We start from the raw sequence: 14,653 nt of genomic DNA on the forward strand, positions 1-14,653 counted from the left end.
TTTTGTTTTGTTTTGTTCCAAGTCCTTTTGCATATCACTTCTGTATATCACCATTTCCAGTGACTGTCTGCATAAATCCAGATATAGACAACGGAGGGCAAGTTGGTGGTCAAGGCCTTATCTCTGCACCTGGGCAAATCTTGACATTTCAGTGTCACTATGGTTACAGCCTGCAAGGCAGTGCTAAAATCTTTTGCCAGGAGGATGGCAGCTGGCACCCTTCTGTTCCCGTCTGTGAGAGACTTTACCATAACCAGGAGGTCTCAAATAGGCCTCACCTTCCAGGTAAATGATGACACAGCTGCCTTGGGGTACACTATTGTTTCATGTCCCCTAGCCCCGTTAAAAAAATGTGGTTAAATACTGTGAGTGGAAGTTTTCTGTATATCCTAGGAATAAGAACCTGATCCTCTGGAATCCATTGGGAAAATATGTTGTGTTGGTTTAATAATGGCTATATTAATCAAAATAAACAATTTTGCAAGGCAAACCAAACTCCTTTCCTCAAAACAGTGTTCTTTCTGTGCTTGTACCCTGCATGCCCGTCCTGCCCCATTCTCATGTCTGTTTTCTTTCTCAATAGGTGGTTGTGGTGCTCCTACAAGGTTACGCTTTGCTGAGCTAAATGAGGAGCATAAAAATGAGATTGATTTTTCTGTTGGGAAGACTGTGCAATACACTTGCCGACCTGGATATGCTAAACAGCCAGGAATGTCACCTACTATTACATGCCTTGAGAGCGGAGTGTGGTCAGAAGCACTAGAGTTCTGTAAAAGTGAATAGCTCCTTGATTTGGTGTTCGTTGTTGAAGAAGGAATAGGTGCTAGGTTCTGTCCATGCTGCAAAAACCTTTGTTATTCTGGTGTTCAAATAGTATGTGACTAGTAAAGCCATGTAACTTTATGCTATTCGAAACCCGTTTTGGGGGTAACTGGAAATGTGGACAGATTACTAGATTAATAGTTGCATCTGTTGTACCCTGGAATAGATAGACAGAAGCCTAAAATGAGTGTTTTTTTCTCCCCCCCCAGGGAAACAATGCAGTCATCCTGGTGAACCTGTAAATGGGAAAATTATTTTCCTAACAGATCTCCTGTATGGGTCAACAGTGCTCTACAGCTGTGAAGAAGGGTAAGCCCTGGTTTTGGCTACTGCTTAAAATAGCAATGAGAGATGTATTAGGTAAGTCTCCCCTTTTTCCTCCTATTCATTAATTCTCAATAAATGGTTTGTATAAAGGAGCCACTCTATAGAGTTCTGCACCTATATGAACACATGTGGTGTTCCCTATCTTATATATACATGTATAATACTGTGAAATCAGTAAGGTGGTGCTGAGCGAGGAATCATAGCATCATAGAAACATTAAGGTTGGAAAAGACCTCTAAGACCAAGTCCAACTGCCAACCCAGCACCCCCAGGCCTCCTAAACCATGTCCCCACGGGCCAGGTCTGCACAGTTTTTCAACCCCTCCCAGGGACGGTGACTCCCCCACCTCTCTGGGCAGCCTGTGCCGGGGCCTGACCGCTCTGGCAGTAACGACATTTTCCCTAATCTCCAACCTAAACCTCCCCTGACACAGCTTGAGGCGGTTTCCCCTTGCCCCATCACCAGTTACTTGACAGAAGAGGCCAACCCCCCCTTCACTCCAGCCCCTCTCAGGCAGCTGCAGAGAGCGAGAAGGGCTCCCCTCAGCCTCCCCTTCTCCAGGCTAAACCCCCCCAGCTCCCCCAGCCGCCCCCCAGCACACTTGTGCTCCAGACCCTGCCCCAGCCCCGCTGCCCTTCTCTGGACATGCTCCAGCCCCTCAAGGTCCTTCTTGTCCCGAGGGGCCCAAACCTGAGCCCAGCACTGGAGGTGGGGCCTCCCCAGGGCCGAGCACAGGGGCCCCATCCCTGCCCGGCTCCTGCTGGCCACCCCAGTGCTGACACAAGCCCGGGGGCTGGTGGCCTCCTTGGCCACCCGGGCACTGCTGGCTCATGCCCAGCCGGCTGTCAGCCAGCACCCCCAGGGCCTTCTCCGCCGGGCACTTCCCAGCCCCTCTGCCCCAGGCCTGGGGCGCTGCCTGGGGTTGGTGTGACCCAAGGGCAGGACCCGGCACTTGGCCTAACTTGTTAAACCTCACACAACTGGCCTCGGCCCATTGATCCAGCCTGGCCAGGCCCCTCTGCAGAGCCTTCCTGCCCTCGAGCAGATCGACACTCCCGCCCAATTTGGTGTCATCTGCAAACTGACTGAGGGTGCCCTCAATTCCCTCATCCAGGTCGTTGATAAAAGGACCTTCTCCTTCAGGGCCACAGCTTTGCTGTCAGTGGGGCTGATCATGCCTTCCAGCGTGGTGAGGAGGAGGTAGTAGCTTACACTGAAATGACTTGGGATGAATGTTCAATCCTTTTAACACCAGGCACAGGTTAATTGGACAATCCAGGAGACGATGTGAGGTTTCTGGTGGACGTGTTGAATGGAGTGGCGCCGTTCCCACTTGTCAGCGTAAGTAGCTTACAGCTCCAGGGGCGTCGCAGGGATCTGGTAAATATTTTCCAGCAGAGATTGCCAAATCTTTCCAATCAAAGCTTTCACAGGGAATTTCTCTCCTCTGTGAGCATGAAAAGTGTCAGAAGGTTTTAAATGTCATAAGAAAATGTTCTGGGAAAAGGTACACGATCTCAAAGCTATAGAAAGCAATGCCTCAGCTGGAGCTTTTGCAGCAGTACTTGGATATACTGGCTCTGACCAACATCACAAGCCCGTTACAAGAGAGGAAGAGAAAATATTATCTTAAGCTGAAGGGTTGTTATTGTTAGACACAGAGGGGCAAGGCACAACCCTAAGAAGAGGCAGAGTGCTGTGGGAGGGCCACAAGTGGAATCCCAAAGTCCCAAACCGCAGGCTCTCTCTTTCAGTACGTCTCAACTAGAAGGTCACTTCACCGCAGTTACTCCATCTCTCGGACGAGTGTTTATGCCCCACAGACTGAGGGATTTAAAGTACTTTGGTGCTGCTGTTGAATTTAGAAGCCTTGTTCTGCACCTCTGCAGGTATCCCTTGTGAGCCACCTCCGGACATTCCCAACGGGAAGCACACGGGCAAGCTGCTGGATGAATTCCACTTCGGCATATCTGTAACATACACCTGCGACAGCGGGTACCCACTCCACGGAGAGCCCTCCATCTACTGCACCACTCGGGATGGGAAAAACGGCGTGTGGAGCGGGCCCCCACCGTGGTGCGGAGGTAGGGTTGTGTGCGCATGTCCTAATACTCGGGTGCAAACCTCCCGGCTTCATATTCTGAAAGCCTAGGAAACCTCCGGACAATTGCACTTCTTCCCGAGTGCCTGCTAGGGCAGGATTTGCACAGGCAGGATTTGCACAGGCCGATTTGCAGCCATGGCCAGGCAGAGGGGAGGAGGCTGGAGGACCACCCCACTGCCTCCAGCATCCCCAGCCTCGCCTTTCGGTCTGGGTCTCTCCCTCAATGTTTGACACCACTGGATGCAGGCAGTACATCATCTATGGGAAAATTATTTTCAGAATTAAAAGAGATTGCACTTCTTCAGTGGCTTTGGAGCTGCACAGCTCTGCACACTGCGGATGTGCCTGTTCTGAGGACCTGCACTTCTTTTCTAGAGGGAAGTTGTCCTGTCCCGCGGGTCCAGAATGGGAGAATAGTGTCTCCTAAGGCTGCCTACACACAGAAGGACACCATTGCCTTTGAGTGTGAGCCAGGCTATGTTCTACGCGGCCACAAAGTGGTACAATGCCAACAAAATAACACCTGGGAGCCACCTGTGCCAGCCTGCGAGCAGGGCAAGTGTTCAAACAGTGCTCTGAATGTTACCCTCCCCCCTGCTCTCCCAAATCTGCTGTTTCTTGACTCTCTTTGACAACTGGGCTGGCTTATCTTTCTTTGTAGCTGGCTGTAATACACCTACCAGACTGGTGTTTGCGGAGCTGAAGGAGCCGCACAAGAACCAGACTGTCTTTCCCGTGGGGGGGACAGTGGAATACGTGTGCCGGCCTGGGTACACCCAGCACCTGGGGATGCCGACAGCCATCAAATGCCTCAGGAATTGGACGTGGTCTGTGGCGCTGGAGTTCTGTAAAAGTATGTCCTGCAAATGCTGAAAAGCCTAAAGGGTCAGGCTTGGCTGGATTTTCACATTTTTCTGGCTTTATGGGTCTGCTCTCTGTGTCAGCACCCCTGGGTGGGATGGGAGTGAGCAGCTGAGGGCTAACGGTGGCTGATGTTCGCTTCCAGGGAAACAATGTGCTGACCCAGGGGATCCGGAAAATGGCAGAGCTGTTGTCCTGATGGACCTCCTCTTTGGGTCCAAAGTGAATTACACTTGTGATGAAGGGTGAGTCTTGTGACTAGCTGAATTCAGCTGCCAAGTGAGAGTAAAGCAGATTTTTTTAGCTTTACGTGAAGGAACATAGTTCCCAAGTCAAAAGTCTTGGCTGCCACTTTACAAGGGTTGTAAAGAAATCTCAAGTCTCCTAATGTGAATTAATAAATCCTTCTCTGTGACTCCAGGTACAAGTTGGTTGGAGGCTCTCAGAGAACGTGCGAGGTCTCTGGCACACATGTCTCGTGGAGTGGAGATGCTCCTGTCTGCCAGCGTAAGTACGGCACAACAAAAGGCCCTTGGAGATGGCTTGCAAGAGACAGTGGCACATCTTTCAAGACAATGATTTTTTTGCAAAAGATTTCTCAAGTCACTGCATGTGTAAAATCTTTCATTTTTCTTTTTATTTTGTTTTGGTTTGGATGTTTCTGGAAATGTTTCCAAAGGGCTTTTTTTAATCCTGGTCCAAACTGGGAAAACCATTAATACTTTAAACTCGCTGTTACTGGGGTAAGTATTTCTCACTGGTCACGTGTAGGAGTGGTGTGGCCGGTCTCTCTCTGCATGTATCAGTGGTTTTGGAAAGGGAAGTAAGGATTGTCCCACCACCTCCGGACATAAGCAGCAAGGAAGCGACTCAGAGGAGGACACAGGTTTTCCTCCCCACATGTGATTTTTTTTCCATGCAAAGTTTGTCTCTGGATAATTTGGGTCATTGTATCCAGAGAGCATCACCGCTGAGACGGGCTCATCCCCGGCGGCTCCCCTCCTGGCGAGCGTGTCTGTCCTGCAGCCCCCGGGCGCTGCTGCAGCGCTGACGCTAAAGGCACCTTGTACACGCCCGCAGGTATCACCTGCGATCCGCCGCCGGACATCCCCCACGGCAGACACAGCGGGCACTCGACGGGCACCTTCTCCTACGCCGACGTGGTCACCTACACCTGTGACCCCGGCCACCCGCTGGCGGGAGAGCCCTCCATCTTCTGCACCACGGCGGACGGGGAGCACGGCGTGTGGAGCGGGCCGCCGCCACAGTGCGGAGGTAGGGCTCTGCGGTGCGCCGGCGTCCGTCCCCGCCAGCGAGGGTCGGTTATGGGTGGCAGAAGGAATGACAGTGGCTGTGGTGGGGGCTGCACCCCCTGACAGGAAGACAGCTAACATGACAGATATTTGTTCAAAGGAGTTAACGGGATGAATTTTCTTCCTCTTTTTGGTTTTTGAAGGTTGGATTTAAAAATTTTTTTTCCTTGCCTTGTCCATATTTCTTATCTGCCTTTCCTTCTCCTTCACAGAGGTGAAGTGTCCTCCCCCTCCAGGCATTGCCAACGGGAAGCACAGCGGCCAGCCCTCGGACACCCACCTCCCAGGCTCGGCTGTGCAGTACACCTGCAGGGACGGCTACTCCCTCATCGGGGATGCCTCCATCACCTGTACTGCTGGGGGAACGTGGAGCCGGCCCCGGCCCCGATGTGAAGGTGTGCTTGTGTTGGCTTCTTTTGCCTTTCCCCAGGCCCTTTCTTCCTCCTTGGCTCTCAGTCTAATCACTGCAGACCAAATCGCTAGTGAGAGGCAGAGGCCAAAGCTCCCACAGGCCGGAGGAGCTCCACCTGCCTCTGTGGATTTCCCTTTCTGCCCCCCAGTAAGGACAGACTACAAGTGCGGTTGAATAGTGATATTTTGTGTAAGAATGAGAGTCAGTAACGTTGACACGCCCACGACAGTGAGGGCAATGTTCAGCAGGAGGTTCTGCCCTGGTCAGTGCCCCTTCACACCTGGGATAAGCTTCACATCCCCAGTGGTGACTCGTGCTCTTCACTTCCAGCAATCGGCTGCAAAAGACCCGAGATTGAGAATGGAAGAACGATTGGGCTGGAGACCATGTACAGACTCACAGACATCGTTGTCTTCGAATGCGATTTTGGTTATGCTTTGAAGGGCTCCCAGGAGTCTCAATGCCATTTTGGGGGAATATGGGACCCTCCTCTCCCCATCTGTGAAAAGAGTAAGTGTAAATGAGGACTGGAAAGAAAAAACATGCAAATATCTGTCCTCCCATCTTCACAATCCCCATTCAGACACTTGTTACATACAGCTGTAATCTCCTTAAATGACTCCAGAACAAGAGTGAGCCAGGCTGGTGTCTGATTTGTTCCCAGCCAAGGAAAGGCCAGACCAAGCTGCTGAGGCCACAAATAGAAACTACCAACTGCAAACGCCTAAATAGTGAGAAAAGATAGTTCTTGATGCCAATAAAATAAACAAACATGAAGTGTGGAAAATAGGTGAGGGTAGGATGGAGACATAATTCATACACTGACGCTCCTAGAATTTGGGAAAAGTTAATGGGAAAGAAAGAAGTGAAAAGGCTGTCTTACACTACAGTGGGTGTTTCTGGTTCCTGCTCTTCATCAGTTACGATTATTTCCCCTCCTTGTAGTGCTACAGTGTCCTCCCCCTCCAACTATCAAAAATGGCCAGCATGAGAGCAAGACCCCGAAAATGTTCATACCTGGCATTTCAGTGAAGTACTACTGTGACCCGGGTTATGTCCTCACCGGGAGAACAACAGTTTCTTGTTTGACAACTGGAACCTGGAGCATCCCTTACCCCCGCTGTGAAGGTGAGCTGTGAATGCTCCTCCCCGTAGCAAAATGGGAGCCCCTCGCGGTCGCACGGCCTCCCCTGCATTCTGACCTCGCAAAACCAAAGCAGGATCCCTCAGCTCCGACAGCCGCTTCCCCAGCCCATGCTCTGCTGCTTTTCCCTTCCAGTGATCACCTGCACGAGCCCCAGCATCCACAATGGAGAGGTGGCTGAAGGACAGAGCGCCGTGTACCATCCCGGGGCCAACGTCACCTTCCAGTGCCGCCCGGGCTACGTGCTGTGGGGCAGCCGTGAAGCCAAGTGCCGGCCCGACGGCCGCTGGGCGCCTGCTGTCCCCACCTGCGAGCCAGGTGAGCACGGCCACACGGGGGGTTGCAGAGAGGGTGCTCAGGGCCAGCCCTGTGCTGGAGGATGAGCGCCCCGGGTCGTGCTGCCTGCCTCGCTCCATCGCTTCGGCTCTGACGCGGTTGGCCGTGTTACGTGTGCTCCTCCGTCAGGCAAAATCACTGAAACGCCTCTCTCTGCTCCTGCCCCCTTAGCGCTGCCTTGTCCTCCGCCTCCCGTCGTCGCCAACGCCACGCACAGCGCACAGCTCGGGGCAAACTTCACCAGCGGCATGTCCGTGAGCTACAGCTGCCAGCCCGGCTTCTCCCTCCTCGGAGACCCCACCGTCCTGTGCACGGCCTCGGGGAACTGGAGCCTCCCGTACCCGCGCTGCGCAGGTGGGGCCGGCTGCTGCCGCGGCTCCCCGTGCACCCGCGCCTGGCTGAGCATCCGCCCCGTGCTCGGCTGATCCTGGAGCAGGCAAACCTGCCCCCCGGCAGAGCTGGCGTGGGGAGGGGGAACTGCACGGCCAGTGACACCCGCGGGTCTAGGTGTGCTTCCAGCACCTGCAGGACTCTCTCTTTGTTGTGGGGCCCCGGCAACAGGCTGGTGGCACTGCCAAAGCCCAAGGCTTCCACAGGGACACAGTCTTGGCCAGTCTAGTTTCTGAAATTTCAGATCCTGGCACCCTGTGGCCCAAGGACAACACGCTGTCTGGTGGCAGTGCTGCCCTGCAGGCTGTGCAGAGTGTGGGAACGCCAAGCTGGCCAAACTGCTGGGGTGGTTTTGCGGGGGTGGAGGCTCTTTTGATTCATTTTTTTGAGAACATATAAATCGGGTGCATGTGTCCTTCCATGCTAAGTAAGCGTTGATTTAGGCGGATAAACGTTGGAATACACAGAGGAGGTACCAATACCTTGGGGTTTGTAACAGCACCTCCCAATGCGCTTGATGCTCCTTAGCTGCGTTCCACATCCCGCACGTGTCCCTCACGTGCATTTTGTTTCCTGGCAGCTGGCTGTGGCACACCAACCACCTTACTGTTTGCTGAGCTAAACAAGGAGTATAAAAATCAGAGCGACTATCCCGTTGGGAAGACTGTGAAGTACACTTGTCGGCCTGGATACGCAAAACATCCACAGATAGCACCAACGATTACGTGTCTAGAAAATCAAACGTGGTCTGAAGCCCCGGAGTTTTGCAAACGTACGTTTTGCAGATGCTTCTAGTTTGTTGAAAGCGCAGCCTAACGACTGGAGCCTTGTCATTTCTCCCTTTCAGCTCCCTCCTCCGTGGGGTCTGGGCAGACGCCCACCATTAGCGACCCTTTTCCTACGGCACCGAGTTAAAGCACCTTTAAAACCAGGTCTTCTTCTGCCCAGGGAGAAAGTGCGATCATCCCAGAGAACCGGAGAACGGCAGAGTCATCGTTACAACAGATGTCTTCTTTGGGTCCACGGTGAATTACACCTGCAACGAAGGGTGGGTCCCAGCCAGGCTCCTTCCCCACATCGAGATGAAACCAGCAATGCTTCTGCTCTCCCGGCCGCTCGCAGGCACCGCGTGTCCTCCCACAAGAGACCACTGCTGTGTCTCTGAGCTCAGAGCACCCCGCTGTTGCCTGCTCAAGGCGATGCTGGAGCAGAAAGCGGAGCTCTCAGCTGCCGAGAGAACAGAAATCCTCCACACGGTCAGGGAAAACCTCAGAATCTCCTGCGTGGCTTAAAACAGTTTTGGCACTAAAGCAATTCTGGTCCTCGCAACGGTCTGGTTCTAGGCTCGATTCTAGTCCAAACGGCAACAGGAATTGGAGAAGGGGATTTACTGATTGATTGTTAAGCGCCCGTTAGCGGGCACGACCGCCTGAGTCTGGTTGTGCGGAGCATACGAGGGGAAAAGGGGGTTTTATTTTGGAAGCTTTGCCTTAAAGCAGAAGTCCTTAGCGTGGACTTCTCTAGAGGACAGAAGGAAGAGGAGAGGGCATGGCAGCTCCCTCAGCCCCCGGGATGTCCTGCCTGTGCTGACCGAGGGGACCTGGGGGGCGGACCCCAGACAAGCCGAGGTTCATTCCTTTAGACTGGCAGGATTAGATGGCAACGAAGGCAATACTTGTTGCCCATGGGAGACGCGACCTCCAAAGACAGTCCCGTAGTGACAGGAGTGCCTTTGTCTGACCCCAGGCACAGGCTGGTTGGAGCGGCCCAGCGACACTGCGTGCTTTCCAGCTCTGGGACGCGGGTGAGGTGGAGCGGTGATGTTCCCGTCTGCCAGAGTAAGTACGCTGCGGCCGGAGCTGAGCAGAGACCGATGAGAGCCAAACGCAGCACAAAGAGGTTCAGATCGGTGCTTTCCTTGGGAAAGATCTTCCAAGGCAAAGACGGGGAGCATCACCGCTGAGACGGGCTCATCCCCGGCGGCTCCCCTCCTGGCGAGCGTGTCTGTCCTGCAGCCCCCGGGCGCTGCTGCAGCGCTGACGCTAAAGGCACCTTGTACACGCCCGCAGGTATCACCTGCGATCCGCCGCCGGACATCCCCCACGGCAGACACAGCGGGCACTCGACGGGCACCTTCTCCTATGCCGACGTGGTCACCTACACCTGCGACCCCGGCCACCCGCTGGCGGGCGAGCCCTCCATCTTCTGCACCACGGCGGACGGGGAGCACGGCGTGTGGAGCGGGCCGCCGCCGCGGTGCGGAGGTAGGGCCCTGCGGTGCAGCAGCGTCTGTCCACGCTGGCGAGGCTGCGGGCAGGGCAGGCCGTGCACGGGGATGTGCTGTGGAGCTGTGGCTGTTCTCGGGACACGAGTGGGCCGGGGAGGATGGCGGGCTGGGATCTGTTAGTGCCCACACTGCCCCTGCTCCACTCACCGGGGATGGGGGCACAGAAATACGTCCCAGGTGGTCCAGAGAGCTGAAGCATCTCAATGGACTCTGGCCACGAGCAGCAGCCAAGAGATACCTGTCCGAGACAGCCCTGCCTCTTACAGCGTGGCAGCTCAGCGCAACGTTCCTCTGCACCAACGCACTCATTTTTCCATATTCCTCCTTTTTGTCACTGCGGACACCAATGCGGTTTTGCCCTCTCTCCCCAGCGTCGCAGTGCTCTCGCCCTCCAGCCATCGCCAACGGGGAGCACAGCGGCCAAGCCACGGCACTCTTCACCAGCGGCATGTCCGTGAGCTACGCCTGCGACCCTGGCTACGTTCTTGTTGGAGAGGCACAGCTCACTTGTACCGCTTCTGGAGCTTGGAGCGTCCCTGCCCCTCGGTGTGAAGGTGCGTTCACCTGCCTCTTTCACCTGTGGATATGCCAGCACTACCAAGGGATCACGGGAGGAAAGAAGGGGACAAAAGTCCAAATCCACAAACTTGTATTTACCGAGACTCAGGTCTCTGGTGCTGAGCGGGAAGCCAAGACACAAAACCCAAAAGCCCATCCTGTTCTCACTGAAGATTCCCGTCCCCGCAGGGCGGCTGTGTCCCTCCCCGATGGCGATTGACCATGGCCAGCACGACGGCGAGGACATAGAAGCCTTCGTCCCTGGCAGGTCTGTAAATTACAGCTGTGACCCCGGCTATTCTCTTGTTGGAAAGACGACTCTGTACTGTACGGTCAACGGAACCTGGAGCATCCCTTACCCCCGCTGTGAAGGTGAGCTGTGAATGCTCTTCCCCGTAGCAAAATGGGAGCCCCTCGCGGTCGCACGGCCTCCCCTGCATTCTGACCTCGCAAAACCAAAGCAGGATCCCTCAGCTCCGGCAGCCGCTTCCCCAGCCCATGCTCTGCTGCTTTTCCCTTCCAGTGATCACCTGCACGAGCCCCAGCATCCACAATGGAGAGGTGGCTGAAGGACAGAGCGCCGTGTACCATCCCGGGGCCAACGTCACCTTCCAGTGCCGCCCGGGCTACGTGCTGTGGGGCAGCCGTGAAGCCAAGTGCCGGCCCGACGGCCGCTGGGCGCCTGCTGTCCCCACCTGCGAGCCAGGTGAGCACGGCCACACGGGGGGTTGCAGAGAGGGTGCTCAGGGCCAGCCCTGTGCTGGAGGATGAGCGCCCCGGGTCGTGCTGCCTGCCTCGCTCCATCGCTTCGGCTCTGACGCGGTTGGCCGTGTTACGTGTGCTCCTCCGTCAGGCAAAATCACTGAAACGCCTCTCTCTGCTCCTGCCCCCTTAGCGCTGCCTTGTCCTCCGCCTCCCGTCGTCGCCAACGCCACGCACAGCGCACAGCTCGGGGCAAACTTCACCAGCGGCATGTCCGTGAGCTACAGCTGCCAGCCCGGCTTCTCCCTCCTCGGAGACCCCACCGTCCTGTGCACGGCCTCGGGGAACTGGAGCCTCCCGTACCCACGTTGCGCAGGTGGGGCCGGCTGCTGCCGCGGCTCCCCGTGCACCCGCGCCTGGCTGAGCATCCGCCCCGTGCTCGGCTGATCCTGGAGCAGGCAAACCTGCCCCCCGGCAGAGCTGGCGTGGGGAGGGGGAACTGCACGGCCAGTGACACCCGTGGGTCTAGGTGTGCTTCCAGCACCTGCAGGACTCTCTCTTTGTTGTGGGGCCCCGGCAACAGGCTGGTGGCACTGCCAAAGCCCAAAGCTTCCACAGGGACACAGTCTTGGCCAGTCTAGTTTCTGAAATTTCAGATCCTGGCACCCTGTGGCCCAAGGACAACACGCTGTCTGGTGGCAGTGCTGCCCTGCAGGCTGTGCAGAGTGTGGGAACGCCAAGCTGGCCAAACTGCTGGGGTGGTTTTGCGGGGGTGGAGGCTCTTTTGATTCATTTTTTTGAGAACATATAAATCGGGTGCATGTGTCCTTCCATGCTAAGTAAGCGTTGATTTAGGCGGATAAACGTTGGAATACACAGAGGAGGTACCAATACCTTGGGGTTTGTAACAGCACCTCCCAATGCGCTTGATGCTCCTTAGCTGCGTTCCACACCCCGCACGTGTCCCTCACGTGCATTTTGTTTCCTGGCAGCTGGCTGTGGCACACCAACCACCTTACTGTTTGCTGAGCTAAACAAGGAGTATAAAAATCAGAGCGACTATCCCGTTGGGAAGACTGTGAAGTACACTTGTCGGCCTGGATACGCAAAACATCCACAGATAGCACCAACGATTACGTGTCTAGAAAATCAAACGTGGTCTGAAGCCCCGGAGTTTTGCAAACGTACGTTTTGCAGATGCTTCTAGTTTGTTGAAAGCGCAGCCTAACGACTGGAGCCTTGTCATTTCTCCCTTTCAGCTCCCTCCTCCGTGGGGTCTGGGCAGACGCCCACCATTAGCGACCCTTTTCCTACGGCACCGAGTTAAAGCACCTTTAAAACCAGGTCTTCTTCTGCCCAGGGAGAAAGTGCGATCATCCCAGAGAACCGGAGAACGGCAGAGTCATCGTTACAACAGATGTCTTCTTTGGGTCCACGGTGAATTACACCTGCAACGAAGGGTGGGTCCCAGCCAGGCTCCTTCCCCACATCGAGATGAAACCAGCAATGCTTCTGCTCTCCCGGCCGCTCGCAGGCACCGCGTGTCCTCCCACAAGAGACCACTGCTGTGTCTCTGAGCTCAGAGCACCCCGCTGTTGCCTGCTCAAGGCGATGCTGGAGCAGAAAGTGGAGCTCTCAGCTGCCGAGAGAACAGAAATCCTCCACACGGTCAGGGAAAACCTCAGAATCTCCTGCGTGGCTTAAAACAGTTTTGGCACTAAAGCAATTCTGGTCCTCGCAACGGTCTGGTTCTAGGCTCGATTCTAGTCCAAACGGCAACAGGAATTGGAGAAGGGGATTTACTGATCGATTGTTAAGCGCCCGTTAGCGGGCACGACCGCCTGAGTCTGGTTGTGCGGAGCATACGAGGGGAAAAGGGGGTTTTATTTTGGAAGCTTTGCCTTAAAGCAGAAGTCCTTAGCGTGGACTTCTCTAGAGGACAGAAGGAAGAGGAGAGGGCATGGCAGCTCCCTCAGCCCCCGGGATGTCCTGCCTGTGCTGACCGAGGGGACCTGGGGGGCGGACCCCAGACAAGCCGAGGTTCATTCCTTTAGACTGGCAGGATTAGATGGCAACGAAGGCAATACTTGTTGCCCATGGGAGACGCGACCTCCAAAGACAGTCCCGTAGTGACAGGAGTGCCTTTGTCTGACCCCAGGCACAGGCTGGTTGGAGCGGCCCAGCGACACTGCGTGCTTTCCAGCTCTGGGACGCGGGTGAGGTGGAGCGGTGATGTTCCCGTCTGCCAGAGTAAGTACGCTGCGGCCGGAGCTGAGCAGAGACCGATGAGAGCCAAACGCAGCACAAAGAGGTTCAGATCGGTGCTTTCCTTGGGAAAGATCTTCCAAGGCAAAGACGGGGAGCATCACCGCTGAGACGGGCTCATCCCCGGCGGCTCCCCTCCTGGCGAGCGTGTCTGTCCTGCAGCCCCCGGGCGCTGCTGCAGCGCTGACGCTAAAGGCACCTTGTACACGCCCGCAGGTATCACCTGCGATCCGCCGCCGGACATCCCCCACGGCAGACACAGCGGGCACTCGACGGGCACCTTCTCCTACGCCGACGTGGTCACCTACACCTGCGACCCCGGCCACCCGCTGGCGGGCGAGCCCTCCATCTTCTGCACCACAGCGGACGGGGAGCACGGCGTGTGGAGCGGGCCGCCGCCGCGGTGCGGAGGTAGGGCCCTGCGGTGCAGCAGCGTCTGTCCACGCTGGCGAGGCTGCGGGCAGGGCAGGCCGTGCACGGGGATGTGCTGTGGAGCTGTGGCTGTTCTCGGGACACGAGTGGGCCGGGGAGGATGGCGGGCTGGGATCTGTTAGTGCCCACACTGCCCCTGCTCCACTCACCGGGGATGGGGGCACAGAAATACGTCCCAGGTGGTCCAGAGAGCTGAAGCATCTCAATGGACTCTGGCCACGAGCAGCAGCCAAGAGATACCTGTCCGAGACAGCCCTGCCTCTTACAGCGTGGCAGCTCAGCGCAACGTTCCTCTGCACCAACGCACTCATTTTTCCATATTCCTCCTTTTTGTCACTGCGGACACCAATGCGGTTTTGCCCTCTCTCCCCAGCGTCGCAGTGCTCTCGCCCTCCAGCCATCGCCAACGGGGAGCACAGCGGCCAAGCCACGGCACTCTTCACCAGCGGCATGTCCGTGAGCTACGCCTGCGACCCTGGCTACGTTCTTGTTGGAGAGGCACAGCTCACTTGTACCGCTTCTGGAGCTTGGAGCGTCCCTGCCCCTCGGTGTGAAGGTGCGTTCACCTGCCTCTTTCACCTGTGGATATGCCAGCACTACCAAGGGATCACGGGAGGAAAGAAGGGGACAAAAGTCCAAATCCACAAACTTGTATTTACCGAGACTCAGGTCTCTGGTGCTGAGCGGGAAGCCAAGACA

At 55.9% G+C, this 14,653-nt stretch overlaps 1 protein-coding gene across 1 annotated transcript in view; it reads left to right on the forward strand.

Moving 5' to 3' along the window:
- Window positions 1-14,653, forward strand: part of CR1 (complement C3b/C4b receptor 1 (Knops blood group)) — a 35,352-nt gene that overhangs the window by 6,789 nt on the left and 13,910 nt on the right. Inside the window, 28 exon segments of the mRNA XM_064472464.1 lie at window positions 61-285; window positions 584-775; window positions 1,032-1,131; window positions 2,406-2,491; window positions 3,040-3,234; window positions 3,630-3,809; window positions 3,916-4,107; window positions 4,261-4,360; window positions 4,537-4,622; window positions 5,196-5,390; window positions 5,641-5,823; window positions 6,171-6,350; window positions 6,786-6,968; window positions 7,120-7,302; window positions 7,492-7,674; window positions 8,291-8,482; window positions 8,659-8,758; window positions 9,457-9,647; window positions 9,780-9,974; window positions 10,369-10,551; window positions 10,745-10,927; window positions 11,079-11,261; window positions 11,451-11,633; window positions 12,250-12,441; window positions 12,618-12,717; window positions 13,416-13,507; window positions 13,739-13,933; window positions 14,328-14,510. Coding sequence (XP_064328534.1) covers window positions 61-285; window positions 584-775; window positions 1,032-1,131; window positions 2,406-2,491; window positions 3,040-3,234; window positions 3,630-3,809; window positions 3,916-4,107; window positions 4,261-4,360; window positions 4,537-4,622; window positions 5,196-5,390; window positions 5,641-5,823; window positions 6,171-6,350; window positions 6,786-6,968; window positions 7,120-7,302; window positions 7,492-7,674; window positions 8,291-8,482; window positions 8,659-8,758; window positions 9,457-9,647; window positions 9,780-9,974; window positions 10,369-10,551; window positions 10,745-10,927; window positions 11,079-11,261; window positions 11,451-11,633; window positions 12,250-12,441; window positions 12,618-12,717; window positions 13,416-13,507; window positions 13,739-13,933; window positions 14,328-14,510 — 4,635 coding nt within the window.

This window comes from Phalacrocorax carbo, chromosome 23 (genome assembly GCF_963921805.1).
Source record: "Phalacrocorax carbo chromosome 23, bPhaCar2.1, whole genome shotgun sequence".
Lineage (NCBI taxonomy): Eukaryota > Metazoa > Chordata > Aves > Suliformes > Phalacrocoracidae > Phalacrocorax > Phalacrocorax carbo.